The following is a 22,878-nucleotide window of genomic DNA, read 5'->3' on the forward strand; positions in this document are numbered from 1 at the left end:
TTCGGGCAAGCAGGGCCGGACCTGACAAGTCGCCCGGACCTCTGCAGTCTGAATCGAGTGGGCTGTAGACTCCTGCCCGCTCCATACTCTGCAGCCCCCGGCTGTAAAAACCTGTGTCCTCCGAAGCAGAGCAGGGGAGATGAGAAGCTGTGTATTTGTCTTCTCTCCCCTGCTCTGTAGACGTGCGGGGGGAGATGAGGGGGCGTGGCTTCTTGCTCCCCGAGCAGACCTGCGTCCTCTGCCTTCGCTCCCCCCAGCTGTATCTTCGGAGAGCTGAGGGGAGGAGGCACGTCTGCACGGGGAGATGCATGCGGCGCTCACAGGGGAGTATGGAGCGGGTTCCGGACTCGTGAACGCTCCATACTCTGCCGCCCCCGGCTGTTCTCAGTAGCCGGGGGCTGCCGCTTATAGCCAGCATGCGGCGATCGCCGCGGTTGGCTATTAACCCTTTAGATCGCCGCTGTCAAAGCTGACAGCGGCGTCTAAAGGGACATGTGAATGCTCCCTGGTGGGCTAGTGGGGAGGATCGCCCCCCCCCCCCCGCAGCGCGATCCACCCCACTAGCCCACTATACACACACATATACATACACACACACACACAATGTGACCCAGCAACGTGTACATAATGGGGGAAAATTTGCTTTTTCTTGCCCCCTCCTTTAAAATAAAATTAAGAAAAATATACCCCAAAATGGTACAATTAGAAGTTTCAACTTGTCCCACTAAGTACAAGACCTCATATAGCTTCATTGATTTAAAAAAAAAGAAAAAAAATGGATATTAGCTTGATAATTGTGATTTGCTAAATTTAGTGGGGCTCTGAAGGTCCAAAGTGGCTGGATCTGGAAGGGGTTAATGAGCATCCAAAACACAATATGCAATAAAAATAACACATTTCAAGGAAACATAAACAGCTAGTGAATACACAGAAGGTAAAGAGAAAGTTATCCTGTGATAATAAAAATAGTTTTGTTAGACAGCATTAGGAAGAAATCCACGGAGTATCAAGTGTCGTCAAGCATGGCTGGTTATATTTGGAGATAAATTATAGTATTTGTGGGTTTATTTCTGTACTGAAAATTACTATTTTTCTACAAGAGTCCCTGTACTTAAAATATTCCCTTTACACTTGTTAAATTCTACAAAGACTTCTCCTACCGTCAATAGAAGCTGCTACTATAATTTAGAAAACATCTATTGCATGTCAACATGTGCAAATGTATACTTGTTTAGTGGGACAAAAACTGGAAAATGTATTTAAAAAAAAAAGGTAAGGGATAATAAAATGGTCTCAAGTGTGGAACATAATGGAAGGAGCATCGGCATAGAATTCCTTTGGGGAGATTTATCAAAACCTACGCAGAGCAAAAGTGGTGCAGGTGCCCATAGCAACCAATCAGATTGCTTCTTTAATTTAAAAAAAAAAAAAAAAGGTATTTGAACAGTAAAAGAAGTGATCTGATTGGTTGCTATGGCCAACTAAACCACTTTTGCTCTGCACAGGTTTTGATAAATCTCCCCAACTGACTTTCTATAAATTGGCCCTCGACGGTAAATCTGGGAAACTAGAGCTATATATAATATTAAGGGTATGTTCACACTGATGAATTGGTGAGGAATTCTCTCTTAAAAATACTGCCGTGGAATTTTTTTTTTTTCAAGCAGAATATAGGAGGAAACTGTTTTTTTTTTTGCTGGATAACATACACCAATTAGAATTTCCCTTTTTTTTTTTTGTGCAAATTCCTCGCGAAAACACATTCAGTGAAAAAAAATTATTAACATTGCGGTCTATAGGAATTTAGACGCGGATTCCGCATAAAAAAAAAAAGAACATGTTCATTCTTCATGCAGAACAGAATTCAGCATCGGAATCCCGCTCGCGGAAATTCCTCAGTGTGAACTGTGGAGCAGAAATTCAGTTACGCTCTATGGGGTTTTTCAATGCTGACTGAATTGGAGAGGAATAAGCAAGCAGAATTACTCGAGTAAATTCCTCTCCAATTCCTCAGTGTGAACATACTCTAAAAGGAAAACTGTCAGTAAAGTTCCCCCGCACTAAACAGAGGTACTGGCTGGTAGTGCGGAGATGCTGATCAATTTGCATCCTACCATGCCCAGATCCGTCCCGCCGTTTTCCCGTTATCTTCATTTTTCTAGATATGCAAATGAGCTGCTAACTGGCATGGGCGGGGCTACAGGGCACCTTCTGGCACTATGACGTCAGTGCCTCTCGTCTGCCGCACCGCCCAGCTTATGAATATTCATCCCCTCCACGCTCTGTACTGGACTCCACTTCCTGCATCCACTAAGGATGCAGGCTACTAACATGCCTGCCTTCATTTTATTCAATCAATAATATATTACCCTGTAAGTTGTCCTGTAAATAAACATATTTTCCATACAGTGTGTAGATAGCTTTTGTGAAGCTACAAATCCCAGCATGTCCACACAACATTTTGCTGTTTGGGCATGCTGAAAGTTGTAGTTTTGCAAAAGCTATCTACGCACTGTATGGCAAATACATTTACTGGCAGTTTTCCTTAATAGATGTTTAAAGCTTGCACCTTACGGCTAAACACAGTGGGGTGAATTTATCATTATGTTTGGAGGGTTCTCTTTATCAATTTTTGGCGCAGCAGTTTTTTACGTCAAAACTGTGCGCCTTTTGAAATAGAGAAATTTGTATGGTGTTATATAGTCAGTTTTTTGGATTGGTTTGGGCAGTGGTCATGAATTTACTATGTACGCTTTTTCAAAAAGTTGCATAATTCTGGCACAAACAGACCTCAAAAGGTGTAACCCCATCAGAAGAGTGCCTGTGCAGAGCAATTATTGAATACTGTTTACTTGTAAATTTGTGCCAAATTTATCACATACTGTGTGCCAGAATTTATTAATTTGGTGCACATTCACTAAAATCAACACAAGAAAACCAGCTAACAAAAGAGGCATACCACAACCACTTTTGATAAGTTCCCTCCAGTGAGCTTTTAATTTCCTACTGTATCCTGAAGAGGACAGTTGCAATGGGTATAATGAGTAGGGCTGGGCGGTATACCGGTTCATACCGAATACCGAAATTGTTGTGCAGCACGATATGAATTTCAACCCATACCGCAATACTGGTTTGGCCCCTCCCCCTCAGGAATGAATGAATTATCAGCCCAGCGCTGCGCTGTCCCGATTGGGGAACTAATCATATGTGACCCGCAAGCGCTGTTCTGCCCCCCCCCCAATTAATTATCAGCCCAGCGCTACTACTCACATATGTCACCTGCAAGCGCTGCCCTCCTCGTTGCGGCCGCCGATGCTGACACTCTATACCAGTGGTCATGAACCTCCAGATGTTGCAAAACTACAACTCCCAGCATGCCCGGACAGCCGTTGTAGTTTCGCAACATCTGGAGGTTCGCAGATTGCAATCCACTGCTCTATACTGTATCCCTATGCCAGGGCTGCAAAAGGTTAACAAAATAACTAACTCACCTTCCCCGTCTGTCCGGACTTGCTTCCCAGGAAATGGAACGTCGGAGAGCCATCAGCCTATCATCCGGCCGCAGCGATGTACAGACTCGGCCGGTGATAGGCTGAGCCCACTGTCATGTAAGAAGCCGCGGCCTGTCATAGGCTGATGGCTCTCCGATGTTCACGTCCCCAGCGTAAGGCCGACGTCGGAACATGCGTTAGTTTTATTATGTTTACCTTTTGCAGCCCGGGCATAGGGATACAGCATAGGGATACCGCACAGTTTAGAGAGTGTCAGCGCCGGCGGCCGCAACAAACAGGTGGACGAGCATGGCAGCGCTTGCGGGTGACGTGAGTAGTACCCCGATGGGGACAGTGCAGCGCTGGGCTAATAATTATTTTGGGGGAGGGGGAATACCATTATATACTGTGGAACCGCCATAAGTTACAAAAATACCGTAATACACATATTTGGCCATACCGCCCAGCCCTAATATTGAGATGTTGTCTGTCAGCTCCTCTAAGGCTGCACTCACACATCGTTTTTTACATACGGGTGCCGGATCCAGCTGGGGAGGGGCAAACCGGGTGCTCCCGTACCCCAGCCGGATCAGCCGTGACTCCATTTACTTTAATGAGCTGACCAGAGTAAAACGGTAACTCCGGTCAGATCAGTTTTGACCCATATCCTGTTTTGGACCGGACCTAAAACCGTTTTAGGTCCAGTCAGGAAACCACATACGGGTCAAAACTGAGCCAACCGGAGTCACCGTTTTACTCCGGTCGGCTCATTAAAGTAAATGGAGTCACGGGCTGATCCGGCTGGGGTACGGGAGCGCCCGGTTTGCCCCTCCCCAGCTGGATCCGGCACCCGTATGTAAAAAACGAGGTGTGAATGCAGCCTAAGTCAAACAGCAACGCAGGTAGTATACCCAGCAATAATCTTTACTATGCATCTCTCAAATGTCCTTTTTAGTTGGAAACCAAGCACTGTATACTGTCAGTACAGTGCATAAATAACTATACACATAAATGTGCAAATTCTGAATACATTTATCCCATGATCATATTTAACAGTTACATAGCAAGATAAATAAACTTTTCTTGTAAACCATAATCTTATGTAACGTAAAGTGTTTGGCTAGAATTAGGCTAACACTAACAGTATGCAAGTTGTATTGTAAGATGCTGCATCCAAGGCCTTCAGTACCCAAGAAGAACCCTAATTCCAAAGCAAATAGGAGAAGAGGCAATGCGGTAGTTAAGTTTATTGTCCAAAAGGCAATATAAGGACAACGTAACCAAAATACAGAGACAGGAGGTCAAAAACCATTGAGAGTCATGAAAAAGTGTTCCCAAACTACTGAACACATGAATACATGTTATTCTAATTATAGAACATATGTAATTATGCATATATATTTTATACCATACAAGAGACTGGTGAAACCTATATTGTAAAAATGTAGCAAATAAGTGCAAATTTGCATTCACATTTCTGCTGGTGAAGAGCCTGTTGTAAGACATGTCACTAGTAGTTTAGCTGGGTTCCTATAATACAGTAGGACAGGTGTAATTTGATAAGAAATGACATGTACATTACACAGTTCCTTAGCTTTGTACTGTGGTTAATTCTCTAAATAAACCGTATTCTGGCCCTGAATGAAAACACTCTTGTTTTACACTTTTATCATACAATAGGCACAACTGCAATTAAAATCTGTCTTTCCACAGAAGAATGAAATTGTTAGCATAACATTCATCCAAGAAGCCAGAGAAGATGTAAAATACTGGCTTACCATAGGGAAGTGAAGCTAGGTTAACAAGGAACACTTGAGGAGACTCTAATCTAGGTTGGCGTGTAGACTGAAGAGGTCAGCTTGGTGCACGCGTTAACAGCTGGAAACAGGCTCCCTATGCCAGGACAATTGTCCTCCGCACTTCAGGCCCCAAAACAGATTTGAAGATACTTTGTCATGCAAACTTTCAACATTAAAATGCAGCATTATTTTACGAGTCGTTTTCTATATTCTGCTGACCTGATACTTATATAATGTATCGACCATTTTGCAATAATGATAGCACGTAGACTAAGACAAATAAATAAATTAATTAATCATATTGTGGTTTATTATATAAAAATTGGCATAGGTTAACACAACGATTGGGAATACCTATATCTTTCATAATGGTATGAAAGTATAAGCATTATTAGACCTTTCCAAATATCAAATATTACCACCAAAGTAGAGACACTATATACCGTGTAAATGTATATACATGAATTGTTTGCGTGCGCACATTGATCATGGACCTTTTGGAGAAAAAATTAAAAAGCATTAAGATTTTGATGAAGAATATTTAATTACCTTTGTCATCTAAATGTTTTTAGTATAACAAAAACAAAAGACAACATCAAGGATCAGTGAATTAGCATTAAAGGAGTATTCTGCCCCTAGACATCTTAAGATGTCTGATCGCGGAGGTCCCGCTGCTGGGACCTCTGCTACTGGACCCCCGCGATCTCTGTGCAACACCCGGTGTTCGTTTAGAAAGCTGGGTCTGGGTGATGTCATGGCCCCGCTCCTCGTGGTATCACATCACTCCGCCTTAATGAAAGTCTATAGGAGGGGCGTAGTGGCCATCATGCCCCCTCCCATAGACTTGCATTGAGGGGACGTGATGTGACGTCACGAGGAACATGGCCATGATGTAACAACCCCCGCCGCCACTCCAAGCATTTGGAAGGAAATGTTCCGAACACTGGGGCAGTGGAGCACCCCTTTAAAGTGAAGGTGAATCACTAAGACTTCCATGATGAGATTTCTCAAAAGATTTGAAAAAAAAAATAAATACCAGGCATAAATAGAAAATAGACCACTCTTGTCATTTAATAGGAAGTAAAGAAGTCCTATGGAATGCATTCTCTGTAGGATAGGTGGCGACTATATCTATAGAATGCAGTTTTTCATGAACAATGCAGTGACAACTGAATTACTCTATGACTAGAGGTTTCAATTTGTGCCATCTCAGTCCTCCCGTACACAGTGGTTGTATGTACACTAAGCCTGTACTGTGGTACATATAATCCTAATGCAAAAGCTATTAGTATACCAAAGTGTAGCACAAAATGTTAATGTTTCAGACACACATGGTTATAGTGCAGGGTAGATAACAAGCCTGTGCGGTCACAATTACAACAACCTCTTCTAGCCCTTTTGGACCAATAAAATATAAGTTAACACCTGGCAGATTTGTTAAAGGAATTTTCAATCATCTGAATGGGGTTTGCAGAAATCCCACCAAACAGATAGAGTTAGCTTAATGGAAATGGTTTGTATTTATAGAAATGTTTTAAACCAGTCTGCCACGTGTAAATATACACGTAAGTCTATCATTCGTTATGGAGTTTCTGTCACTTTGGTGTTCCAACAAACACTTGTCTACTAGATGCTGGAGGCTCTAGCTGACTTATGGGCAATCCTTCCTACATTCCTGAAGAACCCTCAGTCATTGTGCCACCCTTCCTTCTCTGATTCCTGCTTTCATAACTGTTTTAAAGTTTGTGTGTCCTGTCCGAAACCCGCACATGACTGTAGATCTTTTATTAAAAAATATAAAACATTACAATAATTATAAACAACACCATAACAATAATACAAACAATACAATATATACAAGTAATGAGTCCATATAAGTCCTTAAATGTCCATCAAAGTATTTCCTGGTCCAGCCACATTCTCACCACACACACCACTATGATAACAACCCCATAAATGTAAACTACTAAACGCTACTTAATAATAATAACAAATAATAATCATAATAATTATAACCTTAATACTAATAATTAAACTAAAAACCTCTGGCCCGGTTGCATTTTTTTCACCCAAAATAAATAAATAAATAATTTGTGTCACAAACCACCAAACACCACAAACGGAAAATACTAATTTTATTTTTATTTTTTGGCCCTTAGCTGGTCCCGCATCCCATGCCCCCAGTACATGATAACAGACGTCCATGAACCAGTCCAGGATTTTTTTTGTATATATAGAGTCCCATAGAAACCCCCCTCCCCCTTTTACCCACCACCCAACCTAAACTAAACTGATGTTCCAACAGATGAACACTTATCTACTAGATGCTGGAGGCTCTAGCTGACTGACTGAGGCTGAAGGGTTCCCTTCCTTCTCTCATTCCTGCTTTCATAACTGTTTTAAAGCTTGTGTGTCCTGTCCGCAACCCGCACATGACTGTAAAGAACAGCAGTGTTGTCATCTGAGCTGCTATGACAGCCCAATACCAGGCAAACCACTCACATTAGTTATATGAGGCATCAGTAATTTAAAGGGGTTCTCCACTGCCCTGCCTTCCGGAGCTCCGCTCGAAGCAACTGGAAGTTTATTACTCCGAACGCTTTGTGCGGGCTTCCGTGTTCTAGGCCGCCCCCTCGTGACGTCACGCCCGCCCCCTCGTGACATCACGCTCGCCCCCTCAACGAAAGTCTATGGGAACCCTTCCCATAGGCTTTTGTTGAGGGGTCGGGTGTGACGTCACGAGGGGGCGGCCTCGAACACGGAAACCCGCACACAGCGTTCGGAATAATAAACTTCCGGATGCTGCGAGCGGAGCTACGGAAGGCAGGGCAGTGGAGAACCCCTTTAAGAATTTTTAGGCTCAGAACAGTGGCAAAACCCAAAGTTTTTATCTGGCATTAATTTTAAACTCCATTCTAATATACTGTATTATTTCACAGGCATATCTGACTGTTATCTGGCCACTTCGAATTTTCTTTTACTGTTCCTACTAATATTGCAAAGGTAGCAGATATTATTTCAATGTACAGTATTAACATTGATGAGCCGGATAGATCACCGCAGAAAAGGCCTACTAACCTTATATCTGTATGCAATTTATCTACAACTTTTTACAAGACACAAATCTTTAAAACAGTGGTCTTCAACCTGCGGACCTCCAGATGTTGCAAAACTACAACTCCCAGCATGCCCGGACAGCCGACGGCTGTCCGGGCATGCTGGGAGTTGTAGTTTTGCAACATCTGGAGGTCCGCAGGTTGAAGACCACTGCTTTATAATATCATAAAAGGAAACAATGCATCCATTGACCATTACAATACCGTTGAAGTTTATATGCCTTGTTGCCAGCATTCACGATGCTTCTTTCACACTATTCTAGTGACTCTCAGGAGCATGTGGAATGAGAAAAGTGTGCTCTATTATTGGATGGCATAAGACATCAAAAATGCTTTTCTACAGGGCAATAAAGTGTCATTCATTAACAATGGTGTGTAGCATTCTGGGATGATGATTAACTGCGCACAACCTCTTCTTACTCATTGTGGGCCATGAAAATACTACAAAGTAAATGATTATGTAACCGCACGTACTAGGAATCCTGATAGTGGCCCGGAAATAAATAGAGCAGTAATGCTTTCAGCATACCTAGCGAGAATGGCATTTGAGTGGAGCTGTAACAAGAACAGGACTGCTAAAAGGTGTGTGCCGCACACAATAGCTGTCACACTGAGATTTCCTATTGACCACTGTTTGAAGCAATATCACATAACGCTAATAATGGAAGTTATTGTTCCTTCTATGTTCTAACCTTTTTGTGCTTTTTTACAGTGGAGTTTTCTCTGCTCCATTTGGACTCATTTGAAGAGAGAAAGTTAATCCACTGCACATTGTAGTGGGACGACATTGATGAACTGCAAGAATGTCTGAAATGATAATGTATTCAGTGACACCAGTGTATTAAAGACCATTCTTCTTTATCCTGAGAATGAAACTGCATAAACCAGAGCGAAAAGAAATAAGTAACTAAATTCCACTTTTTATAAAAGTCTTGGGACTTGGTGATATCATGCTTCCAAAATGTAGCACCTATGTGGGGAGGGATCTACGGCTTAAAATATCCAAAGATATTTGCCATCCGACTGGGAACGGAGAGAAATGCAACGTGTTCTAGAAATACTTTTAGAAATAATAGTCGTCTTATAAAATGTAGCAATGTTATTTATTACTTGTAATGATCGGTAGGGTGATCCTCGCACTCTCCAATGGACTAAGAACTAAATGTGTCACTACTTTCGCTAGTAAAACTATCAATTTGTGTTTGCGATTAACCCCTTAAGGACTCAGCGTTTTTCCATTTTTGCATTTTCATTTCTTCCTCATCACCTTCTAAAAATCATAACGCTCCTAAAAATCCATATCATGGCTTAATTTTTGCGCCACCAATTCTACTTTGTAGTGACATTAGTCATTTTACCAAAAAATCCACGGAGAAACGAAAAAAAAAAAATAATTGTGCGACAAAATTGAAGAAAAAATGTCATTTTGTAACTTTTGGGGGCTTCCGTTTCTACGCAGTGCATTTTTCGGTAAAAAATAACAACTTATCTTTATTCTGTAGGTCCATACGGTTAAACTGATTCACTACTTATATAGGTTGGATATTGTCGTATTTCGGGAAAAAAATCATAACTACATGCAGGAAAATTTATATGTTAAAAATTCTCATCTTCTAACCCCTATAACTTTTTTATTTCTCTGCGTACGGGCTGGTATGAGGACTCATTTTTTGCGCCGTGTTCTGAAGTTTTTATTGGTACCATTTTTGTATTGATCGGACTTTTTGATCGCTTTTTATTCATTTTTTCATGATATAAAAAGTGACCAAAAGTACACTATTTAGGATTTTGGAATTTTTTTGCGCGCACGCCATTGACCGTGTAATTTAATTAACGATATATTTTTATAGTTCGGACATTTTAGCACGCGGCGATACCACATATGTTTATTTTTATTTACACTTTTTTTTATGGGAAAAGGGGGGTGATTCAAACTTTTATTAGGGAAGGGGTTAAATGACCTTTGTTAACTTTTTTTTTCACTTTTTTTTGCAGTGTTATAGCTCCCAAAGGGACCTATAACACTGCACACACTGATCTCCTATGCTGATCCCTGCAAAGCCATAGCTTTGCACGGATCAGTCAGATAGGGGCTTGATTGCTCAAGCCTGTAGCTCAGGCTTGGAGCAATCAATCGACGATCGGATGCCGCGGAGAGAGGTAAGGAGACCTCCGCCTGCGTCCCAGCTGATCGGAACATCTCGATTTTATCGCGATGTCCCGATCAGCCCGACTGAGCTGCCGGGAACCGTTTACTTTCGTTTTCAGACGTGGTGGTCAACTTTGATCGCCGCGTCTGAAGGGTTAACAGCGTGCGGCACAACGATCGGTGCCGCACGCTGTTAGCCCAGGGTCCCGGCTATTGTTAGCAGCCAGGACCAACCCGGTGTTATGCGGGGTCACGACGTGACCCCGTTTTTCACATCGGGTCCGGGCTTAGGGCGTACAGGTACGCCCTAAGTCCTTAAGAGGTTAAAAGTCACATCATGATTCCAAATATTGTGCCTGCAGCATTCCACGAATTCACTCTCTTTGGGATTGCTGCTACAATCTGGATAGTATAGCTACATTTATAAATAGGTCGGTAAAACAGAAAAAAATACAGTATATAAGCACTGCTTGAGGAGCCCAGTTATTTCTTAATGAGTTTCAGTAAGTAAACTATCAGATGGCTCTTTTTACATCATAAACAAGCTTTGAAGGCCACAAACTTTTGCTATGAAAGGGGATATCATGTTAAACCCCTTGAAAAATAGTTTGTCTATTGGTAGGATTATTTCATTGAATCTCAGTCAGCTTCTTGTCATCTTTGGCAAGTCTTATCATCCCAAACTGCTTCAGGCATCAGAAATTAATTTGTACATGCTGTAGGATTACACCTAGAGGATTACTCTTCACAAGGTCACATTAGCCAAAAATACGGTCTATTATCCTGCAAGTACAAAATAATATTCACAGTCTAGCCGCAGAATAATCACATTTGTATAATATGTTCATTGTCAGGTAAAACAGGAAAGTAGAATTTCTAAGGAAACACCTGAGTGGTCTAAGAAGCGTCTTTGATCTACATAGAAGTTACCAGACAAAGGTATCATATTTACTCAAGCCACTGTTACTGGGAACACCCTCCCTAGCTTTAATAGCACCTCATCTGTAGTAAGGAATCCAAGCAGAAATGAAATAAAACAACATCAACAGCGGCAATTCAGTGCATCTGGAAGACTCAAAGTTCTTCACACAAGAAAACAGAAACCTGGGATTAGGGCATCAAAAACAAACACATAACATGGAAGCAGGATGTTAAAACGACCACACAAGCATCGAAAAAAAAAGCTCTTCTCCATAGCAGACACATAAAGCATGAAACCAGGCGGACTACGAACATTGTTCAAAAACATAAGAAACACCATGAGTGTCCCCAAATAACAATTTACTGTCTGCCTCGTGACTGCATGCCCAGCATTACTACAATGCTGGATATACTGTGTGGTGACACAGCTCCAAGATAAATAACACCAACTCAACGCATTTCAGACCACACTGAGAAATTCTTTTAAAAGACTTTTTATTATAATACAGTCAACAAACACACCTTACATAGATAAACAGCGAGACAGTAGTGCAACACTGTACTAATAACTGGGTTACCGTATTTTTCGCCGTATAAGACACACTTTTTCTTCCCCAAAAAGAGGGGAAAAAGTTGGTGCGTCTTATACGGCGAATACACACCTATCGCGGCGGTCCCTGCGGCTATCAACGGCCGCGACCCGCGGCTAATACAGGACATCACCGATCGCGGTGATGCCCTGTATTAACCCTTCAGACGCGACGATCAAAGCTTACCGCCGCGTCTGAAGGGAAAGTGACACTAACCCGGCTGTTGAGTCGGGCTGTTCGGGACCGCCACGGTGAAATCGCGGCATCCCGAACAGCTTACAGGACACCGGGAGGGACCTTACCTGCCTCCTCGGTATCTGCTCTGTGCCGGGATCCCCTGCATGGCCGCCGCTCTCCTTCAACGTCATCACGTGATGGCGGCGACGGAGAGCGTGGATCCCGGGGAAGAAGACGTCGGGAGCGTCGGGGACACCACGGGGACGCGGGTGACAGCGATGGAGCGACATCCAGGGCAGCGGTGACGGGGTCGGAGCGTCGGGGACACGTGAGTACTACCTCCTATCCAGTGGTCTTCAACCTGCGGACCTCCAGATGTTGCAAAACTACAACTCCCAGCATGCCCGTTGGCTGTCCGGGCATGCTGGGAGTTGTAGTTTTGCAACATCTGGAGGTCCGCAGGTTGAAGATCACTGTTAGGTTCAGAATCTTTTTTTTCTCGATTTTGCACCTTTAAAATTGGGTGCGTCTTATATGCCGGTGCTTCCTATAGGGCGAAAAATACGGTATATATTGTAAAGTTAGGAAATATGAAAATTATGATGTATTAGGCTGGGTTCACACCACGTTTTTGCAATACAGTTCCCGTATACATTTTTCTATTTGAAAACCATACAGAACCGTATTGAAAACCATATGCATTGACTCTCCATTGAAAACCGTATGCCAAAAGATGCATCAGGTTGTGTCTGTTTTGCACTCATACGGTCTTTACAGTTTTTTTCCTGTACCCAAAACCGTAGCCTACCACGGTTTTTAGTTCGGGTGAAAAACCGTATTGAAAACGTATACATTATTTTTTAAACATGGGAGTCAATGGGAACCATACAAAACTGTACGTGCGTACGGTTCCATCCGGTTTTCACCATATGGTTTTTGACTTAGCACAGTTTTTTTCTTGGAATTTCAATTAAACAAGTGAAACTTTATTCATAATGGAGTGAAAAGTTAAAAAAGTATACGTTTTTTTCTTAATAAACGGATGCAACCGGACCTCATTTTTCAAAGCGTATACGGATTAAAATTTGTACACACATTTTGATACAGTTTAGTCAGGTTTCAATTTTTTATCAAAAACCTGATACGGGAACTGTATTGCAAAAAACGTGGTGTGAACCCATCCTCACTTATAGACACCCTTTATTTTGCAGTTGATTTCAATGGACGTATATAAGCTATATTTGCTTTTTGTTATGCAATATTATTATAATTTATATTTTTTCCTAGTAGTGGCATACCGATAGCAGTGTGCTCACAGGCAGCAAGACCTAGTTTGTTGTCGGACTTCAATTCTTTATTAACTCATTGATAACACACCATGATGATGAGATTATGATGAATTGTGCGAAACGTCAAACCCAGCTCTGCTACATTTACAAGCAGGATTTCGTTTTTCTACTGTATTAAGCATTATGTTAAAAAGGAAGGTTTCCCTTTCTAGAAGGCTCTATAGGTACCTGCAGCATTGAATCATAGATGTGCACTGAATATATGAATATCATATTTAACATGCAGACCTGCACAACAACTTGACTTTTCTCCTTTGTTTTAATATCGCAGTTAAAGATTACTCGCACACTTCAAAGACTTGTCTCATAAACCAAAGGTAAAGATAAAGTTTTTGCAACTGTAATCAACATTTCCCCTTGGCTCACTTGCAATAGTCCTGACAAGCAGAGGGACTGCATTACAGATGATCTGAAAAGTTCACTATATCAACACCGGTAAAGCAAATAATATTACAACCTCGCTCCCCCAACACATACACATAATTGAAGTAACCCTTTATGTTACTAAAAAAATTGACTTTTAGTAGGAAATAGCATACTAAGAAGAATTTCAGGAGGAAGACTAATCCCCTGTCCCCCTCGGCCAAAAAAAAAAAAAAAAAAGTATTCCAGCAACTATGTGAAATGCCACCTTTACGTGGCACCCAGTGATTTCTAAGCGGATGTTTATTTAGTATTATAGTGCTCTCGGTTATGGCAGTGTGTAACTTCTAACAGATAAGCCATGTGATTGCATAAGAAATATCTAACTAGGAGTGGGTTCACACTGCGTTTTTTGTTTACGTTTAACATATAGACACTTTTAAAAAGAAAAAAAAATATTCTATGTTAACGAATGTTAAAACGGATGCTGCTGTATGCCATACAGCAGAATCTGTTTCCCATTGGCTTTCATGTAAAAAAAAAAATAATAATAATAATATATATATATATATATATATATATATATATATATATATATATATATATATTAAACACTTTTTTATGCTGTTTACAATAGTGTAGTTGACTATTTTTGTATACCGCTAAATTAAACGCATTGTAATGGAAACAAAGTGTGAACCCAACCTAAGGTATAACTACTTAAGAGAACTCCTCGATAAAACAGTATAAGATCTTGTTTTGCAAACACTAAATGATAAGGAAAATATTTACAATATTCTGACAAATAGCCCTAGACTGGCAGGAAGAAGTACAGCACCACATACAGATGAATATTGATACTCATGAATTAATAGAATTTGATAGTTGTACATTGCTCCTGAAAACCTGTCCTTCTAGGTAGCTCATTGCAGTCGATGGGGGACACAACCATGCCCCTTAAATTAGAAAATTCGGCATTCACAATTCTGCATTCCCACAGGATAGTGTTCTCCATCCTGTGGTTCTCCAGATGTTGCCAAGCCCCAAATTCCAGCATGCTGGGAGTTGTAGTTTTGCATCAGCTGGGGAGCCATAGTTTAGGGCAGTGGTCTCAAACTGTGGCCCTCCAGATGTTGCAAAACTTCAACTCCCAGCATGCCCGGACAGCCAACTGTTGCAAAACTTCAACTCCCAGCATGCCCGGACAGCCGTTGGCTGTCCAGGCATGCTGGGAGTTGAAGTTTTGCAACATCTGGAGGGCCACAGTTTGAGACCACTGGTTTAGGGTAACACTATTCTAGACTGATTTTCCTAGTGGAATTCCACTACACTACTACTAAAGCGTATGTTTTCCGCTATTGTGTTATACCGTTGTGTTCTTCCACACATGGTCTGCTACTGAACTTGACCCTACCTTAGTAATTTACCTACTTACTACTATTTCATGTGACTAGGTGATTTATGTGGCTCCTGGGCTGAACACCAGGATCCTTCTGATCTTCCCCCGACTGATCCCTGATTTACACAGGAGAGCTCATCCCTGATTTACAACAAGGCTGCCCCTGATGAAGCTAGCGGGGTTTGCTCCAAGAAATGGCTAGTACTTCTTTTTTATCTGCGGGATCCCTTGTATTGGGGGCAGCTGGGGGCAGTAAATATGCCTCCTCCATTCACAATGGTGCCTTTGGTGTCAGTGCAGAATATCACTCAACCTGTCCATAACTCTTGGAGGTGAATCTATGTAAAACACAAGCAGGGATGACCCCATAGCAGAAAAGGGACTGAACACTGTACGAATGACAGCTGGATTTGCCATCTGACACCACAGCATTTACCTACTGTGCTCATTTATCTACTAACTTAGATCTGCTTTGTCTGTATATACCAGTGGTCTCCAAACGGCGGACCTCTAGCTGTTGCAAAACTACAACTCACAGCATGCCCAGACAGCCAACAGCTATCCGGGAATGCTTAGAGTTGTAGTTTTGCAACAGCTGGAGGTCCGTAATTGGGAGACCACTGGTATATTTTAAACATGTTTATCTCATAGAGAACTTGAGAATTCACTATACTCACCCTTGCCTATTACAGATGAGCGACTATGTATAAAAACACCTTATTGGTGATCCAAGATATCTAAAATCCGACACTGTCGCATTTACTATCTCTGCTCATTCTTTTCAACATCAATCAACTCATTACTGCTACATATATGCTAAATAGGTTTACATTGGGGAAACTAACTATACTCATCTTTGCCTATTACAGATGAGCGACTATGTATAAAAAAAAAAAAAACAGTGGTGATCCAATATGTCAGTCTGGAATGTGACACTATGACATTTACCAACTGTGCTCATTGTGTACCACGTCAACCAGTTCAGATCTGCTACATCTGTATACCCTAAACAGGTTTACATTGGGAAAACACTTGAGAATTCACTATACTCATCCCCACCTATTACAGATGAGCGGATATGTATAAAAACAGCTTTATTGATGAGCCAAGATATCTAAAATCTGACACTGTCGCATTTACTAAATGTGCTCATTCTTTTCAACATCAACCAACTCAGTACTGCTACATCTGTGTATGCTAAATACTTTTACATTGGGAAAACTAACTATACTCATCCTTGCCTATTACAGATGAGCGACTATGAATAAAAAACCCTGTGGTGATCCAAGATGTCAGTCTGGAATGTGACACTATGACATTTACCAACTGTGCTCATTGTGTACCACGTCAACCAGTTCAGATCTGCTACATCTGTATACCCTAAACAGGTTTACATTGGGAAAACACTTGAGAATTCACTATACTCATCCCCACCTATTACAGATGAGCGAATATGTATAAAAACAGCTTTATTGATGAGCCAAGATATCTAAAATCTGACACTGTCGCATTTACTAAATGTGCTCATTCTTTTCAACATCAACCAACTCAGTACTGCTACATCTGTGTATGCTAAATACGTTTACATTGGGAAAACTAACTATACTCATCCTTGCCTATTACAGATGAGCGACTTTGAATAAAAAACCCTGTGGTGATCCAAGATGTCAGTCTGGAATGTGACACTATGACATTTACCAACTGTGCTCATTGTGTGCCACGTAAACCAGTTCAGATCTGCTACATCTGTATACCCTAAACAGGTTTACATTGGGAAAACACCTGAGAATTCACTATACTCACCCTTGCCTATTACAGATGAGCGACTGTGTATAAAAACACCTTATTGGTGATCCAAGATGTCAGTCTGGAATGTGACAATATGACATGTACCAACTGTGCCCATTCTGTGCCACATAAATCCGTTCAGATCTGCTACATGTGACATACATGTTTACATTGGGGATTTACTGTACCCATTCTTGTCTATTAGTGGGGTCAGTGTAGAATGTGACATATGTGCAGGATGATAAATAAGCTGGGTACCATGTGATGTATACAGCACTAGGCATCCTATAGCACGTGGCACTGTACAGCACTATGGAGTAGGTAGGCGCTATGTACATGACTAATAAAGTTACCAATAACAAGCACAATGCTACAGATTATCAGGGACCTAGAGATACCCTGCAAGAGCCGGGACTCCTTGAGGAGTGGGCATGTGTGCCACTTACAGGTAGGACGTGTAGGTGCTAAGATTAGCTGGCACGGCGGTGAGCCCCCGGTCTGAGCAGTCCACCCGCATCATCATCCTGTCCTGTTCACACACACACGGTCCGGGACAGCTCCGATGCTGCTGCGGCTTTCCCAGCCTGGCCGCGCTAACGAGCTGCAGGAGGCAACATACGAGCAGGCACGTCCGGTAGGTGTCCATCGTGCACGGTAAGTCCTCGGTCTAGCAGGAGGGGGTATCACGCATTCCGGGGTAAACAGGGCAGGTGACTAACGGGGACAGTGACAACCTCCGCTCCGCTCTCCTTCACTTCACTGGCTGCAGCATCTCACACTGCGCTATTATACCGAGCCCGAACTGCGCGCCCAGTGACGTCACTACAGGCGCTCGAGCCACTCACAGCACGGGAGCCCCCGGTGCCTCATGTCAGGGAGGGGGTGCTGCCACTTGTAGTACCTGGTCAACGGCAGCATAACTTTTCATTATAGGACACTTGGCTGCTTGTAAAGGAGGTCCAGCCTGTGTGCTGCTGGATATACCAAGTTTACTCCTCATATAAGGATTATTATAAGACACATAACTGCATATAAAGGAGGTCCAGTTTGTGTGCTGCTGGATATACCCAGTTTACTCTTCATATAAGGATTATTATAAGACACATAACTGCATATAAAGGAGGTCCAGTTTGTGGGCTGCTGGATATACCCAGTTTACTCCTCATATAAGGATTATAAGACACATAACTGCATATAAAGGTGGTCCAGTCTGTGTGCTGCTGCATATACCCAGTTTACTCCTCATATAAGGATTATTATAAGACACATAACTGCATATAAAGGAGGTCCTGTCTGTGTGCTGCTGGATATACCCAGTTTACTCTTCATATAAGGATTATTATAAGACACATAACTGCATATAAAGAAGGTCCAGCCTGTGTGCTGCTGGATATACCCAGTTTACTCCTCGTATAAGGATTATTATAAGACACATAACTGCATATAAAGGAGGTCCAGCCTGTGTGCTGCTGGATATACCCAGTTTACTCCTCATATAAGGATTATTATAAGACACATAACTGCATATAAAGGAGGTCCAGTCTGTGTGCTGCTAGATATACCCAGTTTACTCTTCATATAAGGATTATTAAAAGACACATAATTGCATATAAAGAAGGCCCTGCCTGTGTGCTGCTGCATATACCCAGTTTCCTCCTCATATAAGGATTATTATAAGACACATAACTGCATATAAAGAAGGTCCAGTCTGTGTGCTGCTGCATATACCCAGTTTACTCTTCATATAAGGATTATAAGACACATAACTGCATATAAAGGAGGTCCAGTCTGTGTGCTGCTGGATATACCAAGTTTACTCCTCATATAAGGATTATTATAAGACACATAACTGCATATAAAGGAGGTCCAGTCTGTGTGCTGCTAGATATACCCAGTTTACTCTTCAGATAAGGATTATTATAAGACACATAACTGCATATAAAGAAGGTCCAGTCTGTGTGCTGCTGCATATACCCAGTTTACTCTTCATATAAGGATTATAAGACAAATAACTGCATATAAAGGAGGTCCAGCCTGTGTGCTGCCGGATATACCAACTTTACTCTTCATATAAGGATTATTATAAGACACATAACTCATAACTGCATATAAAGGAGGTCCAGTCTGTGCGCTGCCGGATATACCCAGTTTACTCTTCATATAAGGATTATTATAAGACACATAACTGCATATAAAGGAGGTCCAGTCTGTGTGCTGCTGGATATACCCAGTTTACTCTTCATATAAGGATTATTATAAGACACATAACTGCATATAAAAGAGGTGGAGGTCCGGTCTGTGTGCTGCTGGATATACCCAGTTTACTCTTCATATAAGGATTATTATAAGACACATAACTGCATATAAAGGAGGTCCAGCCTGTGTGCTGCTGGATATGCCCAGTTTGCTCTTCATGTAAGGATTATTATAAAACACATAACTGCAAATAAAGGAGGTCCTGCCTGTGTGCTGCTGGATATGCCCAGTTTACTCTTCATATAAGGATTATTATAAGACACATAACTGCATATAAAGGAGGTCCAGCCTGTGTGCTGCTGGATATACCCAGTTTACTCCTTATATAAGGATTATTATAAGACAATTAACTTCATATAAAGAAGGCCCAGCCTGTGTGCTGCTGGATATACCAAGTTTACTCCTCATATAAGGATTATTATAAGACACATAACTGCATATAAAGGAGGTCCAGTCTGTGGGCTGCTGGATATACCCAGTTTACTCCTTATATAAGGATTATTATAAGACAATTAACTTCATATAAAGAAGGCCCAGCCTGTGTGCTGCTGGATATACCAAGTTTACTCCTCATATAAGGATTATTATAAGACACATAACTGCATATAAAGGAGGTCCAGTCTGTGGGCTGCTGGATATACCCAGTTTACTCCTTATATAAGGATTATTATAAGACAATTAACTTCATATAAAGAAGGCCCAGCCTGTGTGCTGCTGGATATACCAAGTTTACTCCTCATATAAGGATTATTATAAGACACATAACTGCATATAAAGGAGGTCCAGTCTGTGGGCTGCTGGATATACCCAGTTTACTCCTTATATAAGGATTATTATAAGACAATTAACTTCATATAAAGAAGGCCCAGCCTGTGTGCTGCTGGATATACCAAGTTTACTCCTCATATAAGGATTATTATAAGACACATAACTGCATATAAAGGAGGTCCAGTCTGTGGGCTGCTGGATATACCCAGTTTACTCCGTATATAAGGATTATTATAAGACAATTAACTTCATATAAAGAAGGCCCAGTCTGTGTGCTGCTGGATATACCAAGTTTACTCCTCATATAAGGATTATTATAAGACACATAACTGCATATAAAGGAGGTCCAGTCTGTGGGCTGCTGGATATACCCAGTTTACTCCTTATATAAGGATTATTATAAGACAATTAACTTCATATAAAGAAGGCCCAGCCTGTGTGCTGCTGGATATACTGGGTATATCAAGCAGCACACAGGCTGGACCTACTTTATATCGAATTATCTTATAATAATCCATTTATGAAGAGTAAACTGGGTATATCCAACAGCATCGAGGCTGGACCTCCTTTATATGCAGTCAAGTGTCTTGTAATAATCCTTATATGAAGAGTAAACTGGGTATATCGAGCAGCACACAGGCTGGACCACCGTTATATGCAGTCAAGTGTCTTATAATAATTTATATATGAAGAGTAAACTCGGTATATCGAGCAGCACACAGGCTGGACCTCCGTTATATGCAGTTATGTGTCTTATAATAATCCATATATGAGGAGTAAACTTGGTATATCAAGCAGCACACAAGCTGGACCACCTTTATATTCAGTAAAGTGTCTTATAATAATCCTTATATGAAGAGTAAACTGGGTATATCAAGCAGTGCAAATGGCTGGACCTCCTTTACATGCAGTTATGTGTCTTATAATAATCCTTATATAAAGAGTAAACTGGGTATATCAAGCAGCACACAGGCTGGACCTACTTTATATTGAATTGTCTATTGTCCATTTATGAAGAGTAAACTAGGCATATCCAACAGCATCGAGGCTGGACCTCCGTTATATGCAGTCAAGTGTCTTATAATAATTCTTATATGAAGAGTAAACTGGGTTTACTCTTTATATATGGATTATTATAAGACACATAACTGCATATAAAGGAGGTCCAGCCATTTGCGCTGCTTGATATGCCCAGTTTACTCTTCATATAAGGATTATTATAGGACACTTGACTACATATAAAGGTGGTCCAACTTGTGTGCTGCTGGATATACCAAGTTTACTCTATATATAAAGGAGGTTCAGCCTGTGTCCTGTTGGATATACCCAGTTTACTCCTCATATAAGGATTATTATAAGACACTTGACTGCATATAAAGGAGGTCCAGCCTGTGTGCTGCCGGATATACCAAGTTTATTCTTCATATAAGGATTGTTATAAGACACTTGACTGCATATAAAGGAGGTCCAGCCTGTGGGCTGCTGGATATACCCAGTTTACTCTTCATATAAGGATTATTATAAGACTCTTGACTGCATATAAAGGAGGTCCAGCCTGTGGGCTGCTGGATATACCCAGTTTACTCCTCATATAAGGATTATTATAAGACACTTGACTGCATATAAAAGAGGTCAAGCCTGTGTGCTGCTGGATAGACCCAGTTTACAACTTGTGAATGGAACTTAACCCCTTAAGGACTTTGCCCATTTTGGCCTTCCCATTTGCATTTCCGTTTTTCCTAATATGAAGAATAAGAATGGATGAATTCACAACCAAAGTTACCTCTGTGGATATGAAATCTGCACCACAGTTGTGGATTTTGTATGAAATAAATGAGATTTTAAATATCTCATCCATTTCGCTGCCATTGTAAATGCTGCAGATTTTATGTGAGCAAATTCCATGAGGAAAATTCCACACTAAATATGCTATGAGTGGCTGTACCCTTGTGACTTAAAATGGGTCTGGCAGTTTTGTTTTATAATAGAAAGAATTGCAGATTTCAATGTAAACTAATCTGCTGCTTCAAATCCTGCACATCAAATACATTAAGGGGGAAAAAGTATTTGATACACTTTCCACTTACAAAGCATGTAGAGTTCTGTCATTTTTATCATTTTTATCATAGGTACTCTTCAACTGTGAGAGACGGAAAATGAAACAAAAAGCCAGAAAATTTCATTGTATGTTTAACCCCTTAAGGACCCAGCCATTTTACACCTTAGGACCTGGCCATTTTTTGCACATCTGACCACTGTCACTTTAAACAGTAATAACTCTGGAATGCTTTTAGTTATCATTCTGAATCCGAGATAGTTTTTTCGTGATATATTCTACTTTAACTTAGTGGTAAAATTTTTTGGTAACTTGCATCCTTTCTTGGTGAAAAATCCCAAAATTTGATGAAAAATTTGAAAATTTAGCATTTTTCTAACTTTGAAGCTCTCTGCTTGTAATGAAAATGGATATTCCAAATATTATTTTATTTTATTCACATATACAATATGTCTACTTTATGTTTGCATCATAAAATTGACGAATTTTTACTTTTGGAAGACATCAGAGGGCTTCAAAGTTCAGCAGCAATTTTCCAATTTTTCACAAAATTTCCAAAATCACAATTTTTCAGGGACCAGTTCAGGTTTGAAGTGGATTTGAAGGGTCTTCATCTTAGAAATACCCCACAAATGACCCCATTATAAAAACTGCAC

At 41.0% G+C, this 22,878-nt stretch overlaps 1 protein-coding gene across 1 annotated transcript in view; it reads right to left on the reverse strand.

Moving 5' to 3' along the window:
- The window catches only part of LGR5 (leucine rich repeat containing G protein-coupled receptor 5), a 175,779-nt gene extending 157,762 nt beyond the window's left edge, over window positions 1-18,017 (reverse strand). Inside the window, exon 1 of the mRNA XM_056574123.1 lies at window positions 17,589-18,017. Coding sequence (XP_056430098.1) covers window positions 17,589-17,788 — 200 coding nt within the window. The 5' untranslated portion in view covers window positions 17,789-18,017. The remainder of the gene's footprint in view (window positions 1-17,588) is intronic.
- Between the last annotated feature and the right edge of the window lie 4,861 nt (window positions 18,018-22,878).

The sequence above is a fragment of the Hyla sarda genome, chromosome 4 (genome assembly GCF_029499605.1).
Source record: "Hyla sarda isolate aHylSar1 chromosome 4, aHylSar1.hap1, whole genome shotgun sequence".
In the NCBI taxonomy this organism is placed as follows: Eukaryota; Metazoa; Chordata; class Amphibia; order Anura; family Hylidae; genus Hyla; species Hyla sarda.